The following is a 23997-nucleotide window of genomic DNA, read 5'->3' as shown; positions in this document are numbered from 1 at the left end:
CTCATACAGTTTTTAAATTTGCTTCAGTGGGCCCAATGATGATGTTTCCAGCTGTTCAAATTCTAAATGGGAAGTGCTCAGAGAAGTAACTGTAAAAGCTACTACACTTTTTATACCAATTAAGATATATTGTTCAAGGTTTAGACCTAAATGGAGGTCAGATGAACTAATGAGACGAGTAGCAGAGAAGAAAAAAGCATGGGATTATATCTGCCACAAATGATCCTGTTTTCAGGATTGCAATTTCTACTAAAATGGTGATTCTCTGTAACTTTGCATTATCTATCATAGTTATGAAGTTAATGCTGCTAACTTCCAAGACACACTCTTAATAAACAGTTCACAGGCCTTTTCCTATATAGGATCAAGGGTTTCTGAAATTTCCTCTGGGTAGGACTTTATGTACCACCCCGTGTACACACACACACACACACACACACACACACACACCTTTCCTCTTCTGTTTATATAAAACATATTTATAAAATGTTAAAATGGCTTCAAGAAGCAAACAATCTTTCATTAAGTGCCCATCTATAAATTTCAGACTGATCCACATACTCTTTGATTAAAAATTGCCACCATATACTATAATTTCTCATAATTTGATTACAATTAATTTAACTAAATAAGCTGACCTGGCTGCAGCCCAAATTCCAAAAGATTCTCATCAGCAATTAAGACTACCATTGCAAGAAAGAAAAATAAAAATCCTGAGGTTAAACATAAAGATCGTTCTCCAATTGCTTCTTCTCCTCGAAAATACAAAGCTGTCAGAGACAATAATATTTTTCTGGCAATTTCAGTTAAAGACAAACTTTAATAAAATTTATAATGACATGTTTAGTACAAGTTTGTGCTATTGACTAAACCTAAATAAAAGTGCATTACTGCTATTAATGGTAACAGTATATTATAATTAAAATGATTTATATTCACTTACCATAAAGTCCTGCAATTTATTTTCAACAGAAAGAACCCAAAGATGCTTTACTGATCACCAAAAAAAGCACTTGCCATAAGGAAAATGTAATGCTATTTATCTGTAATGCAGTCCCAACTTATACTAGTAAAGCTGGTAATAAATAAATTGGTAATGAAGTTGGGACCATAATGTTCATGATATCAAATTCTTCTCATCCATTTCTAAACCATCTCACCAGAGTCAACTACAGCAAGCTCTCAACAAAGCTTGTGCAGTGGGCCTCAAAATCCAGAGTATTCCTACTATATTGGATCAGCATGTATTCACACTGGGAATTAAGATTCTCCAAGCTACTGCAACTGATAAACTTCCATGTCCCTCCCAGGTAGCTAAACATCAGACTTTCCACATTTATCCATCCAACAGTGATATTATTGAAATACAGTTCTGTAAAAAGACTGTTCCCAACTGCAACTAATCTCAGTTTAAATTTTGACAACTCACAAATATCCTCAATTAATGTTCTTGATCTTTCCTTAGTACAATGAATTTTATTTTTAATCCCAGTAGCTTCCTAAATAAAATAAAATTATATAAAAAGTTCTATTAAACACTGACTACACAGATAAATATGAATCTATTTATTTACAGGATGACTGAAATAACTATGTATAATTAAAATCTTATGATGAACATAAAATAATAAAAACATATGCTAAAAAAATTGTTAAATCACTAATTACTAGATTTTAATAACATATGTTTTTGTTTATGCTCCAGCATGACCACGTGGTCAGTGGAGTTTACAATAAATCGTCAATACAAACATTAATCATATGTAGCAATCATGAGCTTGAACCCCAGTCCACTCAAAGAGCACATGCTACTGCACTCTCACTCTGACCACTCAGCTATGTCTGGCCAATATGCTACCTTTCTCACCATGAACTCTTTTCAAATTGCAAACTCCTTATAAACTACATATTATTGCATCAAACAGAAAACCATGGAATATGCAGCAATCAATAAAACTTGTATGAAACCTATGTAGTCTGTGATTGATAGAACTTTCTATGAGGGCTGTGTGTGTGTGTGTGTGTGTGTGTGTGTGTGTGTGTGTGTGTGTGTGTGTGTGTGTGTGTGTGTGTGTGTGTGTGTGTGTGTGTGTGTGTAGTCTACTGTACTACTGTGCATGTATTTGGCATGGCAGTAATCTCAAAAATACTTGGTTGTTTTTGATTATGCCATTATGGCTGACATATGTGAAGAACAGTTTGCTGCTGTATTTTTTTTATTTATTTTAAATAAGTTGTATAGAAGCTTATTCCCATATTCCATGTTACAGAAAGCATAATGAGAACCTAGGCCCAGGCCAGATCTAGCCTTCATGTTGGAGGATGGATAACATTGCAGAGAAGTTGTTCTGTGCACAGATAATTTAGGATGTGCAAGAACATACTTTTGGAATATTCTAGTGGGGAATTGTCCAGTTCCTTTCCCCAAAATTCATCTGTGCTTCCTTTGAACAATTTAAAGCTAGACTCAAGGTAATAACAAAAGCTGGTGCTCCAACAAAACATCTGTGATAGACAATCAAAACATCAACGTTTTCCTGTAGTGCATGAAGGATTATCACACATATATGGTAATCTGTCATGCACCACAGCAGCAAAATAACAGGCCTTGTTATCTTGAATATATCTTTGGGTAGTATTTACATCATATTCACAGATGACCTCTCAACACATGAGTCATATATTTGCATGTTGGGTCCTAAGACTTTCCAGAACAAAATGCACATTGAGATCTGTTTGAAAATGAAGAAAATGATTGCTGGAGATAGTGATGACTTGCTAGCTAGGATTATAACAGCTGATGAGACCCAACTAGAACATTATGATGCAGAGAGTGAACAGCAGAACTCAACACAGAAGTCTCCAATTTCTCCAATATGAAAGAAAGAAAAGCGGTGCCATCTGCTTGTAAATTTTATGGTCATAAGTTTCTCTAACATTACTGGAATTTGCATCTGTGCTTAAGGTCCTCTGAAAACATATCCATAAGAAATGTCTCGGAGTGCTTGGTTTTCATCAATGTCAAATGTGTAACAATCATCAAATAGGTCAAACCATTTGAATTCTGGCTTTTTACCATTTCCCTATTTTAAAAAAATATTAAGGAGGCATAATTTTAACTCTTCAGAAGCAGCAATCAAAGCAGCAGTAAATGATTTTGAAGGAAATTAAAGAATGGATTTTCACAAGTTTCTGGAAAAGGGTAATGATACGAGGATAGGTGCATTATATCAAACAGGATCAATTTTGAGAAGGACCATCATAATTCAGATGTAAATTAATGTAAATAAATATGTTCATTCTTCTTTCAAAAAATCATTGTACATAAGTGTTACAGTATTAGTATTAACAAACTCATGCATGGAGCAAGCTTATACAGCTTTCTTTTAAGAATATTATCCAATTCATCTTAAATTTAGATAAATTTCCAACCTCTGCAAGAGGTGGTGGGAGATTATTCCAACAGTCAACCACTCTTTGACTAAATATATGCAAACTTCAAGACTTCTTTCATATAAAATAAAAGCTAATTAAAAAAATTCAACAGAAAGGATACAGAGTGAATCCCAAGACAAGAATACACCACAGAATACTGAGATTTACTTCTTCCTTAGCTGGCATGAGAAAGTAATACAGTTCTGTCAGCGAGTACACAATAATTGCACACAAAGCAAAATCTAAAAGCCACTGATACTCAGTATAAAACCTTAGCTGGAACATGTCTAGTGGTTGAACTGCAATTGAATCAAGCTGTAGTTCCAGATTTTTTGGAACTAAAAATTCTGAGTCCTCAGTATTTTCATTATGTCTGAAAAGAGGAAAGCAAATACTCACAATTAAATAAAATACAAACATCAAAAAGCATGTTTAAACAGATATTTATCAACACATAAACAAAAGCAATAACAAAATAATTACAAATTTATCATTTTAAAAAACCACCAAAATGCTAATCAAAGAACTATCCAATCAATAAATTAATGAACTTTAAAAATTTTACTTTCTAACAATCACTTCACATCTTTCTCTAAATTTAAAAAATATTACTTTTTCCCAACTCTATCATATTGTTTAATTTCTTTTATTTTTATAGTCTTTGATCCTTCTGCAAGTATTTAGAGATAAAAGAAAAAAAAAAATTCACCCCAACACTCAAATGTTTTTTAAATCTTTCTCATGTGATAACATGAGAAAGATTAACATGCCCAAGCTTATTAAAGTCTTGTCTACTTTGTAATATAAGGTTTCAGTCAGCAGCAATAGAATATTTTGACATGTGGTGACTGTGTGTAGCTGCCATATGCCAAAATGGAGGTTAAAGATAATAATGATACCTTTATAGCTTCATATTCTGTCCGTCAGAGAAGCATAATTTCACATTAATGAGAACTAGCCATGCATCAATTTTCAACAACCTTTCGGAAAGGGTCATTCATTCTCATTCTGAAGTTCAACGTCAGGGGTAAGTTAATCCATGTCTTGAGGTGTCATTTGCTGTTTAATACTTCTAGCTCATGCAAATGAAGGAAAATATATCTCTCTTTTTGCAGTATTGTTTTCAGTAAATTTCAAAATTAAGCCCAAACTGCTTTTGCTAATTACACTATGTGAGCTGGTGACAAGCTCGATGTCACTTTAAATCAGCTGATTTAAAGTGATTTAAAGGTGGTAGAGAGAAAATGCCTGGTACCTGAGAACAGGCATAAAAATATGTCTAATTACAAGTGTGAAATTTTACCTTGGTTGTGTGAAATAAATTTTTTTTTTTTTTTTTTTTTTTAACGAAAAATATTAACCATGAAAGTTTGTGTTTATGACATAAAATCGTAGCCCAAATTTTATTAAAACTGTACCAATAGAAATCTAGAAATTATTATTTGTTTGTTTTCATATTATGTTTGTTGCAATTCACCAGCTGAAGAAATGAGTGAGCAATATTGCAAATGCTCAGAAACAAAATATTCTCAGTTTGCACATAAAAATCATTGAGAAAGAAAGAGAAAGAAATAAGTAAAATTGTATTACAAAATGTTGACATAAGTTGCTTAATTTATGGAATCAGAGCCTGAAACACATGTTACAATTCACATGCTGTTGATTATAAAGTACAGGCGGGCCTCGATTAATGCGATTAATTCGTCCCGTGAGCGCATCGCGCAAAACGGAAACGTGTTAATCGAATATCATAACCAATAGGAAAAATTATAATTGGTTCTTGACCTTCTGGAATGTCCATAAAGAATTTTAAAAATACCTTTTAAATAACTTTTTAACTGTATATAATGTAAAAGATAATGAAAATAATTATGGAATTAAATGTTTATTGCATAAAACAGCAGTTCTTAAACTGTGCGCCGCAGAATATTTTAAATTTTCGAGGGAAACACAGCGATACTTGACATCTGTCAGACACCGCGCGAACTACTAGGTCGAGGTAGTTCACAGTTTCAGCATTTCTTATTAAGTTGTTTGGACCTAACTACTAAATGAAACTGTTAGGTATTTCTTTTGGTCTGGGTGCGCCTTGAAAAAATTACTGAGACATTAAAGGCGCCGTGAACCGAGAAACTTTGGGAACCTCTGACATAAAATACACAATGAAGAAATTACTGTTGCGGAAATATTTGAACAGTGTTGACTTTCTCTTTTCATCAATCAATTTCCGATAGCCGACAACAATCTTCTCTGGGCACTGGCGAAATAAATATCGCAGAGAACATCAAACCTTTTGTTTGAGGTTCTATGCAATACGAAAGATTTCATCTAATTCTTTTACCGTTATCTCCTTCGCGGTAACATTTTCATCTGGCTCATTTAAAAATTTGAATTTTTAAAAGAATTTGCTAATAAAGTCAATGCAGACTTGCATTTAAAAATTCAAATTTTTAAATGCAAGTCTGCATTGACTTTATTAGCAGGAGACAAACGTCTTCTTCCGATGGTTGATGGAACACACCGAGGCGGGCAGCAGGCAAACGTTTGTTTATTGACCGTACGACTCGCGGTAAGCTTAACGCGCGATTCAAATCTTTTTCAACTATCGCATAAAAAAAAAAGATCGCGTTAACTGGAAATTTGCATCGTGTAAAGTGAAAAGTGGTATCATTTTTCAAATAGTGTTAACTGAATATCGCGTTAATCGAACTCACGTTATGCGAGGCCTAGCTGTATTATAAAACAATGCCATGAATGCGTTCACTGCATATACCCCCAATTACATTGGGGGTATATGCAGTGAAGTCAAAACAATTACATTTATATATTTTTAATTAATCAATTTACTTAATTGGTAACAAGATAATTAGTTATTTTTTTTTTACTTTTATTAATCACACAAAAATAAAAAATTCAATTAATTTAAGAAAAAAATCTAATCCACCTGAAGTGTAACACGTTGCCTACATTAACTAACCTATCAAAATTTACACAGAGAACTTTCACAAGCAAGAATAGAAACAATAATCAATATATAAACAGAATTTATTTAACTGGTCATCAAAATTTCAAAAATTATTTATAAATGAAGATTGATGCAATAAATCATCATATGTTTAAGAGTGTAAGTATTCTATATAATATTGGTGTAAATACACCATAGAAAACTCTTAAACGAAAAAACTACGTTTGTAGTTTGAAGGGGCATCATTTTATCTGTATCTCATATTGTGCTCCTCGTTCACAACAAGTTGTCATGTATTGCACTACCTCGAATAAGTAATGCTTCACTAAAAGAGAAGACTATTGTTACTTATTCTTTGTGAGCACCACTACCCAGACAGCACCGTTTCAAGGCTTATTGGCCCTTCGTCAGTGGGTGGGCAGGCACCCTGGTATTGCAGACATGACAATCCAGTTGTGAAGATAATCACACAATATGAGAGATGCCAGAAGGTGTACCCACCAACGAAGGGCCAACAAGCCTTGAAACGGTGCTGTCTGGGTAGTGGTGCTCACAAAGAATAAGTAACAATAGTCTTCTCTTTTAGTGAAGGGTTACTTATTCGAGGTAGTGCAATACATGGCAACTCGTTGTGAAGGAGGAGCACAACATGAGATACAGATAAAATGATGCCCCTTCAAACTACAAACAGTTTTTTTGTTTAAGAGTTTTCTATGGAGTATTTACACCAATATTATATAAAAATTATTTAACAGAAACTGTAGAATGAGTAATATGATTAAACAAAATAAAAATTTCATACCTGTCTTTTCCTTTTTTCCCCTTGCCTTTACCTGCATTACGCTGTACACCCGAGAGCGATCTCAGTTCCTCATCTGAAGGATGGAGATATCTAACCAATCTAAAAGAGATAAAATTCTATTTATAAAACAAAATAAGTTACAATTTTGTTGAACTGCAATATGGTTTTGAATTAATCTGTAAACGGTCAGCCATAGATGTTTTAATAATGTAAGTGATCACACAAGGTGTTCAGAATATGCCAACATTAAAAAGCATAAATTTACAGTATATGAATATTTTTATTAAAGAATAATAATAGTCAACGCTGTAATAACATACATACTTATCATGACAGTTACTTAAAAAAAACTGACAATTTACATTCAAAAATTCAAGTTAAAGAAAAAAAAAAAAAATGTTATTTTGGGAGAGAGAGAGAGAGAGAGAGAGATTCACTTGAAACAAAGTTTTAAGCTCACTTTTAATTATATCTGGCATTAATAACTTAAAAATGTGACATGTAGAGTTAACTATGAGTTAACACCAAAAAAATAAAATTGGTGTAAAAGTGTAAAAATGAAACAAAAAAAAATAGTATTATAAGTTGTGTAAGTACATGTGCAAGGGGTGATAAAAAAAAAAAATTAAACTACAGCCATTATCAATTCACTGCAGGATGGAAGGCCCCTCCACCTACAATTCATGTTGAGGGAAATGAACCATAATTTGCCACGCTGGTCCAATGCAGGTTTGGCAGATTAACCGTATTTTTTTTTTTTTTTTTTTATGAAAACCACAAACACAAGAGGTATTAGAACCTATAGTACTTAGTACCATGCTTGGGTTGGAGGTTGAGAAGACGAAAGAAGATATTTGTTGACATTAGACTTGAACTTCTGTAGACTGTAATTTTCAGGAAATACGTAAAAAAGAAGGTTGTTCCAGAAAACAGCAGTTGAATGAATAAACAAGGAAGATGAAAAGTTGGTTATGTGAGTTTGAAGTTGGACTCTAAATGGATGTTGGCTGGTGATGGCACGTGTTCGGACTTTTTTGAAAGAGAGAGCAGGAATTATAGAAGCCAATTCAGAAGAACAGCGTCCATGGAAGTATCTGTAGAAAAGGCATTCAGCAGAAACAGTACGTCTATGAGACAGTGAGTGGAGAGACTCTGTTAGAGAGGAGTCATTAATTAACCTAACTGCCCTCTTCTGAATGGATGGAATCTAGAAGCCTGAGAGAGGTTTTGGGGGGTGCCGCCCCAGATGGGGGAACAATATTCCATGGTAGGGCAGATTTGCGATTTGTACAGAGTGAACAGCTGTTTGGAAGAAAAGTAACACCGACAGCGAAAGAGAAACCCAAGTTTTTTAGAAGCAGAGGAAGCAATATTTGTAATGTGGTTGTGCCAAGAGAGATTAGAAGTCAGGGTAATCCCAAAAGAGATATATCATCTTGCCTAGAAATCGGAGTAACACCAAAGAAAAGCATAGGAGTAGAAGAATCCTTTTTGCGAGATATATGACAGGATTGAGTTTTAGAAGGATTGAAATCAACTAAGTTGTCTTTGCCCCACTGGAGAATTATCTGGAGATCGGCATTTAAGGAATTGGTAGTGGATATTCGAGAAGCTGAAGCTGATTGAGCAGGGCAAGGTTTCTCAAACTGTAAAGTGGAATGCAATGTGCTATCGTCGGCAAAACTATGGATAGAATTTCCGGTCAATAGAAGAAGGTCATTAATATACAAGAGGAAAAGAGTGGGGGAAAGAACTGAACCTTGGGGGATACCAGCATTAGTGGAGAAGTTAGAAGACAGAGCCATCTATCATCACCCTCAGTGAGTGGTCAGGGAGAAAACTGGATAACCAATTACAAAAAACAGTTAACAAACCATAAGATGGAAACTTGTTTAGAAGACATTTATGCCAAACACGACTGAAAGCCTTTGAGATGTCAAAGTGCAACTACTTGTGTTTCACCGAAATTTTCCATTGAATTTATCCATAAATAGGTAACATAAGCTAGAATATCACCAGTGGATCGACACTGGCAGAATTAATACTGGCGATCGTTGATCAGATGGAAGGATTCGAGGTAGTTTAAGAGTTGGCGGTTAATTGATTTCTCCATTACTTTAGAAAGAGTAGAAGTAATTGCAATGAGACAATAATTGGATAGGAGGGATTTGTCACCCTTTTTAGGAACTGGCTGAATATGAGCAAATTTACAAGCGGAAGGAAAAACATCTTTGGAATAAGAAAGTGAAAAAAAGGCAGCAAAGAACAGGAGTAAGTTCAGGAGCACAGGTTTTGAGAACAAGTGGAGAAATACCATCAGGACCGGAGCTTTCTTAGCATCAAGATTTGTGAAAATCCTTCTGACATCCTTTTGACGGAAGACCACAGGAGGCATTGAATAGAGCAAGTTGGGAATGGTGGGAGGTGTTTTACCAAGGTCATTAATACCTGAGTTGGAAGAAAAATGGGATGCTAGCAGGTGAGCTTTGTCCTTGGCTGAAGTGACAATAGAACCATCTGGTTTTGACAGAGTTGGGGGCAGATATGGGCAAAAGTTGCGGCCAATAGCTTTGACAAGAGACCAGAATGCTCGGCTACCATTAGGACAAGAAGCAAGTTTTCTACTCTTAGCCTGTTCAAAATCTAGTTTGGACTGATTAATAACTGCTTTAAAATTGTTGCGAGCTCTGGTGTAGACAGAAAATGAAACTGAAGAATTGGAAACAAGCAAATTACAATATGCAACATTCTTCTCTTGAACAGCCTTAGCACATTTATTGGAAAACCAAGGTTTAGATAAAGGACGAGATTTTAAAGTGGAGTGTGGAATAAAGGATTCCATTCCTCCAAAAATAATTTCACTGACACGATCTGAGCAAACGTTGACATTAGAAGTTTTGAAACAGTAATGCGACCAAGAAAAAGAAGAAAAGAAATCCTGCAGGCCATCCCATTTTGCATTCTTGTAATGCCAAACAACACGAGGTATGGAATAGTCATGAGATAAAGGCTCCATTGGAGAAGAGACAATCACCAAGTTGTGATCTGAGGTGCCTAAAGAACCACTCACTTCAACCATGTACTTAGAAGGGTTGTTTGTGAGAAAAAGATCAAGCATGTTGGCTGTATGGTTAGGATTGTCTGGTATTCTGGTAGGTAAATGAACAATCTGTGCAAGGTCATTAGTAATTGCAAAAGCCTCAGCTTCTCAACCAGCTGGGTCTGTGTGACTAGAGAATGGAAGCCAGCTGGAGTTGTGAACATTAAAATCAAGAAGGAAAATTACCTCACTGTTAGGAAAGTTGGAAGAAAGCCAAGTTCCAAAGAGAGGAAATCAAAGAGCTCCAAGTGATTAGTGGAGTTGGGAGAATGGTAGAGACAACAGATGAATTTTACAGAATGAGGTAGAGAGATTTTAAGAGAGAGAAGGTCGAAAAGAGGAGATTCCAAATTACCAAGTCTCTGACAGGTAATATCGGAACGGACATATGCACAAGTACCACCTTTGAGGCGAATGGAATCATGCAGCGAATAATTTGGGCAACTGAGATGAGCAGTGGTTGAATCAACCGATAACTGAGATTCTGTCAGAAAAAGTACATGGGGTTTGGCAGACTGCAAGTGGAAATGAATATCGTTGAGATTAGAACTGAAACCATGTATATTTGTGAAATTGTCTAGGAAGTGTTTGGCAGGTTTAGATCTTTTCTCAGCTAAGCTTACTCTATTAGTTTGACAATTCATGCTGTATTCAATAGTAAGAAAAAGTGGGGGGGGGGACATGCTGCATGAAGTAATGAAATTTTTGGATATGGCGTACACATGGTAAGAATATACCCAGATCCTTGACATAACGTGGCCTCGACAATGCCCCCCGCATACACACTACTCGGACTCCCTCCAGTCACTATCTGGCAGAGTAAAGGTAGCAAGTTATACACTAGCTAATCCAGAAGCCTCCTAGTGAGTTACCAATAGGTTCGGTCCGGTGTACTAATTAGTACACTATGTATCTCGCCATGATGTCCATCATAACCTCAAAAGACCTCAGTCATACTGCACGATGGAAAGGGAAGGGGAAGCATGAAGAGATAGGGAAGGTTTGACCGGAACTTGGCTCTGGAGACTAAACATGGGTTCCACCACTTCAAGTCTCCAATAAGCAAAGTGGTGGTATTGCACCGGTGGGCACCTCCGTTTGTTTGTTTGTTATTTGGTTTTTAGGAGCATTAGCAACTAAGGCCATATTGCTCCAGGATATGAGGTGGTCATTCCCTGACCTTTCCACATCCTCCGTATTTGATGGTGACGGGCTCGAACCCCGGTCTAATCAAGAAGCGTGTGCTACGCACTGCTGCTCCTTCCCACCTGGCTACGGACACACGCTTCTTGATTAGACCGGGGTTCGAGCCCGTCACCATCAAATACGGAGGATGTGGAAAGGTCAGGGAATGACCACCTCATATCCCGGAGCAATATGGCCTTAGTTGCTAATGCTCCTAAAAACCAAATAACTAACAAACAAACAAACATTGCACCAGTTGATGAGAGTCATCTACCACCTAGTACTGCCTGGTAACACAGAGGGACAGCATTCCTCCATGTGGTGTGGGCGCGACATGGAGGAATGCCACTCTGCTTACGTTGGTTCACACCTGGGTGGTCACCCACAGTGTGCTTGCGTATGGGAGTTATACCCAGGATTACTAACAGTTCCACTATCATGAAGGTGCAAGCAGGTGTATTTAGCAGTCAGGGGCTTGAACCCCAATCTACTCAAAGACCGTGTGCTAATGCACTCCCACTCCTGGCCACTCGGCTAAGGAGACCTACAGGGAGGGGTGATATTAAACCATTTAATCACCTGCTGGTTCAATAGCCTTCACTGATAAGCTGATTATTTCAATATAAAGCCACTGATCACAACATTTTTGAAATTTGCTGAAAGCTATAGTAGGGTGACTAAGGGAACTTGAGTGCAAAAAATGTTTTGCTTGTTTGCTGTCACCTAAATGCAAGAGAATCCATTCAGGTTGTCATAATTTTCGGAATGTTGAAAAAATCAACTTTCTGAGATCCATAGAATTCCAAAAATTCATACATAAAGGTTGAAAATTAAAAGTTTGGAATTCACTGCTAAAAGCGAACACTTTTGTGCTGAGCTGTAAATCAGAACAAATCTTAATTTTATAAAAAGTTTATTCATGTAAATAAACTAACATAAACACAAGCAACGAACAAATAAAACTGTGTGGCGAGTCTATAAACAAAAGATAAGCAATACTGCAAAGTATTCAATCAGTGTGCCAATTGTGAGTATTTGTTAATTTCATGTGCCTTTAGGTCTACGGCACTTGCTGGTTGACTGCTTAAGAATGACCATTCATATGCATTATGGCATAGTGCTTAGGTGCATTTTGAACTCAGATATGCATTATAGCACATCGCTCCTATTGCCATTTTGCAAAAGTATATAGTTACAAATCCTTTAAAACTTTAAAATTCCCTGAAGCTATAATTTTACAATTACCTTTATGACAGTTGGTAAATTTCTCACAATATGATTATATTAAAAAAAAAAAAAAATGAACATACAAGAAAATGTTTTCCTCTATTTGCAATTAATTTAATGTTTTTTTTTTTAAATTTTGTTTAACTGGAGAGTTTACATTGCCAAAATGTTTAGTTATATTGCTTAAACTGTTGTTTAGCAGTAATTTTAAATAAGAATAGAATAGTAAAAAATAAATACCTGTAACAGAGTAACCATCTTCCAATAGAGAAATGGGATGAAAGCTTTTGTAGAAAACTAGCCATCACCATAGTAACCACTAACTGTACACCAAACACAGCCTAAGAACAAAAAAAAATTCGTTGTACTAGAATATGTCCATAAAAATAATGCACAGTAAAAAAATATTTCTTCTATCTTTCTTTCATCTGTATAACCAAATACACTTTTCTCTTGGAACAAAAATATTATCTCCATCTCTTGATCTACAAGTAATTATCAATTTGCAACAAAATATAACAGGCTTGTGTAGAGAAATGCTTATGCAAATTTGTCCAAATGAAGTATATTTTTAGAAAAAAAAATGCTAATGAAATTAATGGCAGCTTTCACTTGTGAAAGCTTAAAACAGAATGAAATCATGGTAAATAAACTTTAAATACTAAGTTTATCATTTAATACAGTAAATAAAATTTTAGAAGTTTCAAGAGCACTGCACTACATGTGGAAGTACCATTCAATGATAAAGAAATTTTAAGTTTGTATAGAGTTAGCTTCTAAGAAGAAAACACTAGGAGCAAAATGAAAAACCTAATTTGAAGATGGAGCACTGTTTTCTATTACACGTAGTGAGTAATCTGAAAGGATACTAATCATCCACTGCAAATGTCAGAAGACAGATTTAAACACCTTAATGCAAATATTCAAAGGAATCAGTTTAAGCAAGTTATACAAGGAGTGAAAATCTATAATTAAAACCATATACATGAAAATGTAATGCATGATGAAACATTACAATAAAATGGAAAATAGCAAATGATACTGTAAGCAAGCCCTCAAAAATGGGCAACATTCAAAATCAATAATACACAAATGACGCTTTTGATATGAACTGTGCAATAAGCAAAGAATCAAGAAATAAAATTAACAGCTCATAATGTTCCCATAAAAATCAAATCAATTTAAACTTCTCTGCTATTTCCATTACAATTAAATAATGAAATAATTAAATCAATCACCTTCAAACTTGCAGGTTTCTTGAACAGAACTTAATACATGTAAAAATAATAAAAGAAAAAATTACCCATCTTATAAAAAATGTTTAGTAAATCTTTCAATAGAATCTTTTTTAAACATTTGAAACAATCAGCAGTACTCTCCTAAATTGCATTAAACCACAATAAAGGTGGAGGGAGGGGGGAATATGCTTGAAATGGATAAATGTTAGCCATAACTGATGTCATGTGACGTAGGAACAGCTAATACTATCTATAATATATTTGAATACATAAAAAATGGTTGACAGTGTTAACCGTATAATACTAAGCCAAAAATACATTACTTTTGACACAAACAAGTTGAGGCATTTTTCATTAAAACAAAAACAGTGAGAATTAAGCTGGTAGGTCCAGAAGTTCCATGGATGCTTGGCCTAGAAGCCAAGCATCCATGGAACTTCTGGAACTCTTTCTAATTTATATCCATCAAAATACTAAGTGTTATAATATGTGAGACAGAACTCAGAGCCTTTTAACTGAAATACCTTGTATAACAGAGTACTGATATGAACATTATAATACATATAAATGTCACAAAAACATAAAACTTTCAATTGCCAACAAAAGAGTGGCAATGAAGGCTTTATGTTTCTGGTTTTACGAAATTGTTTTTTTGTTATTTATGGTTTTATGAAATAGTATAAACAAACTTTTTTGGTTACATAGTATAAATTAGCAAAATAAAGAGGAATCTACTGTATAACTAAATAACACTGATGTAGTGATCAATGACCTCACCTTCAAAATAGAAATGAGAAAATAATGCCCTACTATTGGGTAAATAAAAATTTTCAGCCAATCACAGACGTATATAAGAGCACTGAGCCTAAACTAATAAACTTAATAAATTTTAAGAATTTACCGTTTTACATTTTAAGAAATTTAGGCTTAGTTTTTAAGCTTAGGCAAATGTATTAATATCCAAAAAATCTTTAGTATATCAATAGTTAAATTACAATGGAGTGTGATTTCATTTCCCAAGTAAGCTCAAAATTGTGTATATAATTAAATTCCATTATGTAAATAAAACTTAACTAACGCAGTAATACAAAACTTAGAGTATTCACTAGAGTACTACCGCAGTGTTTCCAACATCTAAATTTATGAGGAGTTAAACATATTTTTTATCCTTTCTTATTTGAGAGATTTGTATATTATCTCCTTCATTATCTTTGACTGAAAGTGAATGAGTGTCAATGAAAAAAAAACCCATGCACTTCAACAAATGGATGCCAATGTGACTCTTCCATGACACAAATCTAGAGAACATAATTACTGGATGCATTGCCAATAAGGACAAAGACTGCATGTTTCAATAATTGAATCTAAGCAATGTGTGCCAATTTTAACCTTCATCTGCAGGATGATGTCACACAGATGCCACTTTTTTAAAATATTTCTGTTATTTTTTAAAAATCCTCACATATACCTTTCCCCACCAATATTCTCTAACTGGTTAGTTATTCTGTATTTTCTGTTTGCATTTTGTTATACTATGAATTACAAAACATTAAATTTTTGTTTGCAATTCAAACCATACAAGAAAACCATACAAGATGCCATGCAAGAAAAAGCATCTACCTTTCTTATAGGCCAGCTTTTTTCTCAAACTGGGGTCCGTAGACCAGTTCCAGGGAATCCAAGAAACTGTGGTCAACCATATATATATATATATATACAGAGTGTCTCGAAAATATTGGTGCAAACATTTAGAGGAGGTAGGTAACATCTAAAGGAATGTGAATCGCATAGGAACCCATAACTGGAAACGTCACGGGAAAGTAGTAGCAGAGGCACAAGAAGCAGAAATGACACAAGACAGTAATTAGTGGCAAACATTTATTTGACATAATATTAATAATGGAGTATGAGATGGATGCATTTCATGATGTTACAACAGATGCTCGAAGGTTCCACCATGAGACGCGATGCATGCATGACACCGACGCAGCATGGATTGGCGGACACAGTCGAACACACCTGGAGTTTCTTTGACGGTAGCAGCAGCGCAGAAAAGATCCATTTCCATCTCCACAGGCGATTCATACACGATAGATTTGAGAGCCCCCCACAGAAAGAAATCAAGGCTCGATAAATCAGGGGAGCATGGGGGCCAGGCAACAGGTCCACCACGGCCAATCCATCAACACCCAAAACGCCCATTCAAATGGTCATGAACACACCTTCCATAATGAGCAGGCGCTCCGTCATGTTGAAACCAAATGTTGCGTCTCACATTTTTTGGAACATCGTCAAGTAACCCTGGTAGAACTTGTTCAAGAAAGATCCGATATTTAGCGGAGTTTATGCGGGATGGTAACAGGTATGGGCTGACTAAACAGTCACCGACCATACCTACCCACACATTTATTGCGAAGCGATGTTGTGCCGCATGGGGGCGCACACCATGTGGGTTGTCGTGAGCCCACACATGAGCATTGTGCTGATTGAATAAGCCTTCGAGAGTGAAATAAGCCTCAAACAATAAACAAAACATAGGCTGAAAAATTCAAGTCTTGAACACTTTCTTGGAGAAACCACTGCGCAAAAGCCACATGTGCAGGATGATCTTGGGAGAGCACTACCTGAACCCTTTGGAGATGAAAGGGGTGTAAGGAATCATCATGGCAGACACGCTGTACACTGCAACAAGACACTCCTAAGGCAGAGGCAACGGCACGTGTGCTGGTAGTAGGATTATTCTGGAAGGCATTCAACACTTTCTTGCATGGCGGAAGATCGCGTCGAACGTGGTCTGCCCACACTACTCCTGTTACCTCTAAATGACCCATAATCGCACAAATTTTGATGCACACGTGCAAACAAACGGTGGTCCGGTACATGTCTTTCTGGGACGCATTCTCCATAAATTCGTTGAGCGGCTCGTCCATTGCCCTCTGCTAATCCATACACTAGGTGCATGTCTGCCAGCTCACAGTTCGTATATCGGTGCATGCTCTTCGTGTGGTGACTACTGCTTCTATGTGTAAATCAGAAATTTTCCCTCTCGTGAACTGATGAACAGTGCCGTCTACCAACATTCGGTGACATTTCCGGTTATGGGTTCCTATGCGATTCACATTCCTTTAGATGTTACCTACCTCCCCTAAACATTTGTACCAATATTTTTGAGACACCCTGTATATATATATAATACAAAAACTTAGAGTATTCACTAACATATACATATATATATGTGTATATGTTATATATAGGGGTCCGCAAACTTTTTTTTATATTTGAAGGGGTCAGTGAACTTTTTTTGATTTTTGAAAGGGTCCACAGATCTCAGTAGTTTGGGAACCACTGTTCTAGGCAAGTCCGATTCCCACATGGTGTCTAAGAGATGCCAGCGACAGGTGTCTTGCCATAATGCTTTGATTTTGGCAGCTAAACACAAACAGCTGACAAAAATACAAACATTCATGCTGCATCTGCTAGTTGCCACTTGAGTATCTAAGTTTCAATCTTGGTGGGGGGGGACCTTAAATTCTAAAATCATGATAAAAACATTCATTATTATTCAATATTTTTAATTGGGTTCAATTCGGTAAAAAGGCAAAAAATAAATTTTTTATTATTCAAACAAAACAGGGAAATTAAATAGATTCCATGCAAGTGTCTTGGTAATAATTAAGGGTGTGAGTAAGTAAAAGTTAAATTTGTGTTTTTCAGTATGTGCATATAATTATAAAGAACAGACTTAATTTAGTCCTGCCCTTTTACATTTTGCATGATAACTAAAAGATTTCTGGAATTTTCAATGGCAAAATCAAAGAAAACACTTTCAGTGGAAGGTACAAGAGTTTCAGCTGTGTATACTGTGGAGCCAAAGAGCACAAAACTGATGATATTGTGCCAACTCTTGTAGACCTGTGTCCCAGACTATCAGTTAATACTGTAATAAACATGTTCAGTTTATTTTCTTGGAGAATACATTAACAGTCATTAATTGGAAGAGTAAATTAACTGATCTCTGGGTTTTTTCCCAAGGTTTAGTCAATGTTTTTCTTCATATTTGGGGAACAAAGGGGTGCTCTTACTAAGAAAGGCTTAAGTTCTGCCTGGAGAGTAGGCACCTGCGAGGTAATCTGATTGCAGTGTAGAAGGCCTTGAATGGCTTGAGAAAACTGAATGCTGATGGGATTCTTCCTCTTGCTCAGATTAAGAACCTCAGGGGGCACAGATTCAAATTGAGGAAAGACAGTTATAGAATAAATGTGTGGAAATTTGCCTTTAGCCAGCAGGTAGTTAATTAGTGGAACAGACTTCCATCTTTTGTTGTGGAAGTTGATAACCTAAATAAATTTAAGGCTGAGCTGGACAGGCAATTTGGAATGAACGAAGGGGTGGTGTAATGGGAGGGGTTTTTTTTGGCTGATGCTGCATAAGCTTGCTTTCTTGCATCGTATTCCTCTGCTAATGCTAATGTATAATGAATTATGAATATAATTGAATTATGATACATTTATGTTGTAATTGCAGTAGGTTGATCTCGTAAAGAATTGAATAAACAACCAACAACACAAGAATGTTGATAACAGTACACACACACACACTAGGAACATGTCTACTATTACCAAATTGCACTAGGCTGCTACGCTTAAGTGATTAAAATTACTATAAATTTGGTATAAACACTTCTAATTACTCTAATTCAGCAGTTCTTCAACTTTCTGCAATTCTTTCTTGAAGCTGTTATCAATAGCCTTTTCCTTAACCATTACAACTACATAAAAATCATTCATCTAGTTTTATGATATAACTGAAGCAGATAATGGAGCATGAAAGAAAGGACATGTTTTTTTTTCTTTGTTTTTTGTCAACAATAATTTTCTTGCAGCTATTTCATGATACACTGAGAGGCAAAGTAATGTCTACAATGCTAAGGAACAATACATTCTCTGAATGAAACAAGTAAATTTCCAACTTCCATTCTTATGAGTTTTTAATGAATTCTAGAAATAATGAATATTATTTCACAGTATTCAAATAACTTTTGTTTCCTTTCCCAGTATATGACAATATATACTGGTGTGCAAAATTTAAGGACCAGTCAGGTTTTCACCTGTAGCTTCTCATAGGAGTAGCCTTGATATGGGAAAAGCATACCAAAAGAGCCTCATGAGGTACAGAAATGATGAAGGAAACAACACCGACACAACAATGGAAACAAAATGGTACAGAGGGACTTTATTCAAAAATGGCAACATAGCACTGGCTGCAATGATACAGATGCATCGCTGCCAAAGATGGAACAAAGGGAAGAGGTGGTCCTCAGTAGGAGATATGGTCACCCCCTAATGTCGATGCAGGCTCTGCACTGCCTGTCCATACTGAGAACAATGTTGTTGATAAGTTCTTGTGGTAACATCATCCATTCCTTTGTCAGTGCCACCATCAGCTGGTGAACATTTTCTGGTTGTTGTTATTGGTTTTTAGGAGCATTAGCAACTAAGGCCATGTTGCTCCAGGGATATGCAGTGGTCATCCCCTGACCTTTCCGCATCCTCCGTATTTGTCACGGGCTCAAACCCCGGTCTAATCAAGAAGCGTGTGCTACACACTGCTGCTCCTGCCCACCTGGCTACGGAGGCTCCACATTTTCTGGTGGGTATGGATGTGCCGCTAGGCATCTCCCTAGAGTGTCCCATATATGTTCAATGGGATTATGATCATGGGAATGAGCAGGTCAATCCATACAAACAATGTCCTCACTTTCCAACAGCATATCAACAGCTGCAGTGTGATGGGGTGTGACGTTATCATCCATAAACACAAACTTGGGGCCAATGGCACCTCGAAACAGACGCACATGGGGAAGGATTACCTCAGTACAGTAGCATGCACTTGTTACAGTACCCCCTTACAGTGCCTGGAATTGTGTATGTCCATTCAAAATAATGGCTCCCCAGACGAGAACACCTCGACCGCCATATCAATCACTTTCAGTGATGTTTGTGAGGTGATACTGTGTGCCAAACTCTCACCAGATTAGCTGCCGTCCAAAATCGCTGCTGAGACTAAATCTACTCTCATCAGTAAAGAGTACCTTAAGTAGAGATTTTGTGGTTTTAACCTTTAGAAATAGTGTTGGTCCTTAAGTTTTGCACACCAGTGTACCTTGTTGTTGTTAAATATTTAATGGCACTAGGGCTACGGCCATATTATGCCTTTCAAGGTTTTTTAAACAGTACTAGAGTTTAAGTTCAAATCCAGATAAATTTGCAAACGGCAGTTAGAAACAAGTATGACACCAATTCTCCTCAGAAACATGAAGAATTGACTGATTTGCATCTTTATCTGTTATACGCTGCAGTGCTATGGCTTCCCGACAATGGATTCAGGTGAAGGATGTGTGTCTAGCAGAGAAGTTCCTAGGGAATGTGGTGCCCAGGTGCCAATTGCAATTTGACAACTCCCTTTAAAATTTTCTTCATATCTGTATAAGTTTTAAGTTTTCAGGCACCCCTTGAATGTTGGCACCCAATTGAAATGCACCCCTTGCACCCTCAGGGTGGCTTGCCCCTGGTGTCTAGCAATTCATACATATGTGCACTCTGAGAATATGGTTTATTGTGATACAATATACGTGCACACACCGATATTATTATTCAATAAAAATTTAAGCTGCTCTGTTGCAATGGATCTATGTAATGTGCAAAAAAAAAATCAGCATGGCCTCTATTTAATAAACATGAAGTATTCTGCAGTCAATATTTTATCTTTATCATTTTCTTTTACATTTTGAACAGCAAGCCAAATTATTTTATCATACAGTAACTCCATTTGCTCACATTCCCATAATCAGGAAGTTTATTTTTTTTTATTGCAACAAAGTAGTTATTAGCTTAATATTAATGATTAAATGTTAAACCATATTGCTAGGATTTGTTCCTGTACATTTTGTCAGTATTCTTCTTTTGTAGCTGCTTTTTCATGTCATTATATGAAGTAAATTTCTCATATTTGCCTAACGAATGCAATCGAAAATTGATACTAGTACTTGCTACCCACATTGCAACTCAAATTTCACTTTTCACCTGCCTCATATTATCCGTGAAGAATTTATAGTTGCTGGAAAAGAAAGACACATGATATATACAAAACATGTTAAGATGAAATGAATATTCACTGCACTGAATTGATATGGACATGGGGAGCTAAATGATTTTGTAATAAGTAAGAGGAAAGTGGAAGAGAAATTGTTGAAGCTTAAAATGAAAAAGGCACCTGGGGCAGATGGGATCTATCCAATCATATTAAATGAGATAGCAAAGGGGATGAGCAAATCCTTAGCCATAATTATGAGTGAATCCTTGGATTCAGGAGAGGTCCCTATGGACTGGAGATTTCCAAATGTATCCCCAATTCATAAAGGGGGGTGGGATCAAAAGGCGATGTACAGACCTGTCAACTTAACATCTGTTCCAGGGAAAATAATGGAGTCACTGGTTAAAGAAGTAATGCAAGACCATTCAGTCACACCATGAATTTCTTAACGGGCAGTCTTGTCTAATCAATCTGATTGAAGCAGTGACCAAGGAAAAGGATTCAAAAAAATAATTTTGATATCACATACTTGGATTTCAGGAAGGCTTTTGATACTGCTGCACATAAAAGACTGCTGTATAAAGTGGAGAAATATGACATTCAAAGAAAGTTGCTGCTATGGATAAAGGGATGGTTATGTGGAAGCCAGAGAATGGCACTGTTCTTCATGGACTAATATTATCAGTGGAGTTCCCCAGGGTCCAGTACTGGACCCATTGTCATTTTCAATTGTTATTAATGATAGTGATGACAATATATCAGGCTTAATGTCAAAGTTTGCAGATGATACAAAGATTGGCAGGGTGGTTAATGACAGTGGTGACTGTATGCTACTGCAACAAGAGTTAGAAAAATTAGGATGATGGGCTAAGAAATGGCAGCTGAATTTAACAAATTACAAATACAAGGTACTGCAAATGGGTAGCAGTAATTGCAGAGTAACTTATCAACTGTGTGGAACTACACTCTGGGTAGTAGACAATGAAAAAGACCTGGGGGTAACTCACTCAGATATGAAATTCGCTAAGCCAGTGGTCTCCAAAGTTGGTTGTTGTTGTTGTTATTTGGTTTTTAAGAGCATTAGCAACTATGGCCATATTGCTCTGGGGATATGCAGTGGTCCTTCTCTGACCTTTCTGCATCCTCCGTATTTGGTGGTCACGGGCTCGAACCCCGGTCTAATCAAGAAGCGTGTGCTATGCACTGCTGCTCCTGCCCACCTGGCTACGGAGGCGCCTCCAAAGTTGGGTGCAGGAAATGATCCACGAGATAATCCGCAATTAATTTCAATATCAATATTAATTAATTAATCAATATTAATTAATTATGAAAACTTTAGTTTTTCAAAATGTAATTGAAGATAAAAATTATAAATAAATGTTTTTTTAATACTTCAATGTGCGGCTTTGTTTGATCATGCAGTCAGTTTCGCCCATGTCCAAAACAAAGCAACCACCTGTTTGCTTCGGGCTCGGAGTATATCTACCATCCTTGCTTAACTTACTAAACAAAGGTAGATAAAGAAAACAATCAAACAAATGATTTTATAAATAGATTTTAGATATAATGCCATCCATGTAAATGATTTATAAATAAAAAAATATATGAAACTTATACATTTAATTTTTTTTTATTCCGGGATGCGAGCTAGTCCTTTTAAGTAGAATACGGGTGCACAACCAAAAAAGTTTGGAGACCACTGCTCTAAGCAATGCAGACGTGCAGCAAGGCCAGGTAATGGGGTCTTGTAAATGATATACAGAAAATTTGCTAGTAGGGATAAGGAGATGATTATCCCTTTGTACAAAGCTATGGTTAGACCACATCTAGGGTATTGTGTACAGGTCTGGAGGCCTGCAGGATGTAGATCTGGAGGAAGAATGTAGATTGCTGGAATGGGTGCAGAGAAGGGAAACCAGAGTGATGAAAGGAACAAAAGGTTGCTGTTGCCTAGAAAGGCTTCAGTTCTACAAGTTGCAGAGTCTGAAGACTAGGCACCTGTGGGATTATCTGCTTGGGTGTTTAAGGCCTTGAATGGATTGAGTAGGCTGGATGTGAATAGCATTCTTCCTCTTGCCAAGCCTACACACGGGGGGGGGCATAAATTTAAGTTGAGGAAGAATGATTGCAGGGGCAGATGTGCAGAAGCTTGCCTTCAGCCAGTGAGTGTTTGTTTGAATAGGATTCCAATTGTTTTTGTGGAATTGGATGGTTTGAATAAATTCAATGAAGAATTAAACAAATTGTTGGATGGTAAGGATGGGTGAAGTATGTTTTTTTTTTGTCTGATTCTACATAAGCTTGCTCTCTTTCATTTTTGTCACTACTACTACATCGAAATTTTACTTAAAAAAAAAAAAAAAAGCAACACAGTGGAGTGAGTTGGTGAGGAAACTGAAAACACATCCACAAGTGCTTATGTATATTGATTATAGGCCTTTTCTTATATACGGTTTCCTTTTTATTCACGACTTGAAACAATATTCATATCTACATTATGTTTGCAGTATTTTTAAGGAGAACGACTGCGGAAAATCTGAATCCGTAAGGAGTCCACGAGAAACGAGGGGTAGACGACAAATAGTAATCTTACCATTGTGACTGGTGATACAAAAGTTTGACTTTAATGCAATGCGATCAAGTGTACAATATCCTTTTCGCTAACAGTTTTGAATAAAAACCAAAATGAGGAGAAACAACAACACTCCAGATTCCTCAATTTGATCTCACACTATAAATAAAACCAGAAAACATGTGGAGACGTCCATGTAACTAAAGAGGGCAGCACTAACGCAAAATTACAACGAAATATGTCAGTGTATTTTCTTTTCTGCAATCCAATTATAGCAATGCATACTGTACTTATATTCTGTTTAAAACTGTAATGGGAGAGTGCTCCAGAAAAATAGAAAATGATAACACAAGGATTACAACATTCATCTTCAAAATACAA

General features: G+C 36.2%; 1 protein-coding gene across 1 annotated transcript in view; it reads right to left on the bottom strand.

The window, feature by feature from the left end:
- Window positions 1-23735, bottom strand: part of emei (transmembrane protein 161-like emei) — a 70029-nt gene extending 46294 nt beyond the window's left edge. The window contains exons 1-5 of the mRNA XM_090387530.1: window positions 23638-23735; window positions 12955-13055; window positions 7203-7301; window positions 3557-3808; window positions 639-793 (exon numbers count right to left, since the gene is read on the bottom strand). Of these exons, the coding sequence (XP_090243656.1) occupies window positions 639-793; window positions 3557-3808; window positions 7203-7301; window positions 12955-13055; window positions 23638-23640 (610 nt within the window). The 5' untranslated portion in view covers window positions 23641-23735. The remainder of the gene's footprint in view (window positions 1-638; window positions 794-3556; window positions 3809-7202; window positions 7302-12954; window positions 13056-23637) is intronic.
- Between the last annotated feature and the right edge of the window lie 262 nt (window positions 23736-23997).

Source organism: Mastigoproctus giganteus, chromosome 13 (assembly GCF_048544385.1).
Source record: "Mastigoproctus giganteus isolate SK-2022 chromosome 13, ASM4854438v1, whole genome shotgun sequence".
In the NCBI taxonomy this organism is placed as follows: domain Eukaryota; kingdom Metazoa; phylum Arthropoda; class Arachnida; order Uropygi; family Thelyphonidae; genus Mastigoproctus; species Mastigoproctus giganteus.
The sequence above is the reverse complement of the archived record's forward strand: the minus strand, read 5'-3'. Positions and strand labels throughout refer to the sequence as shown.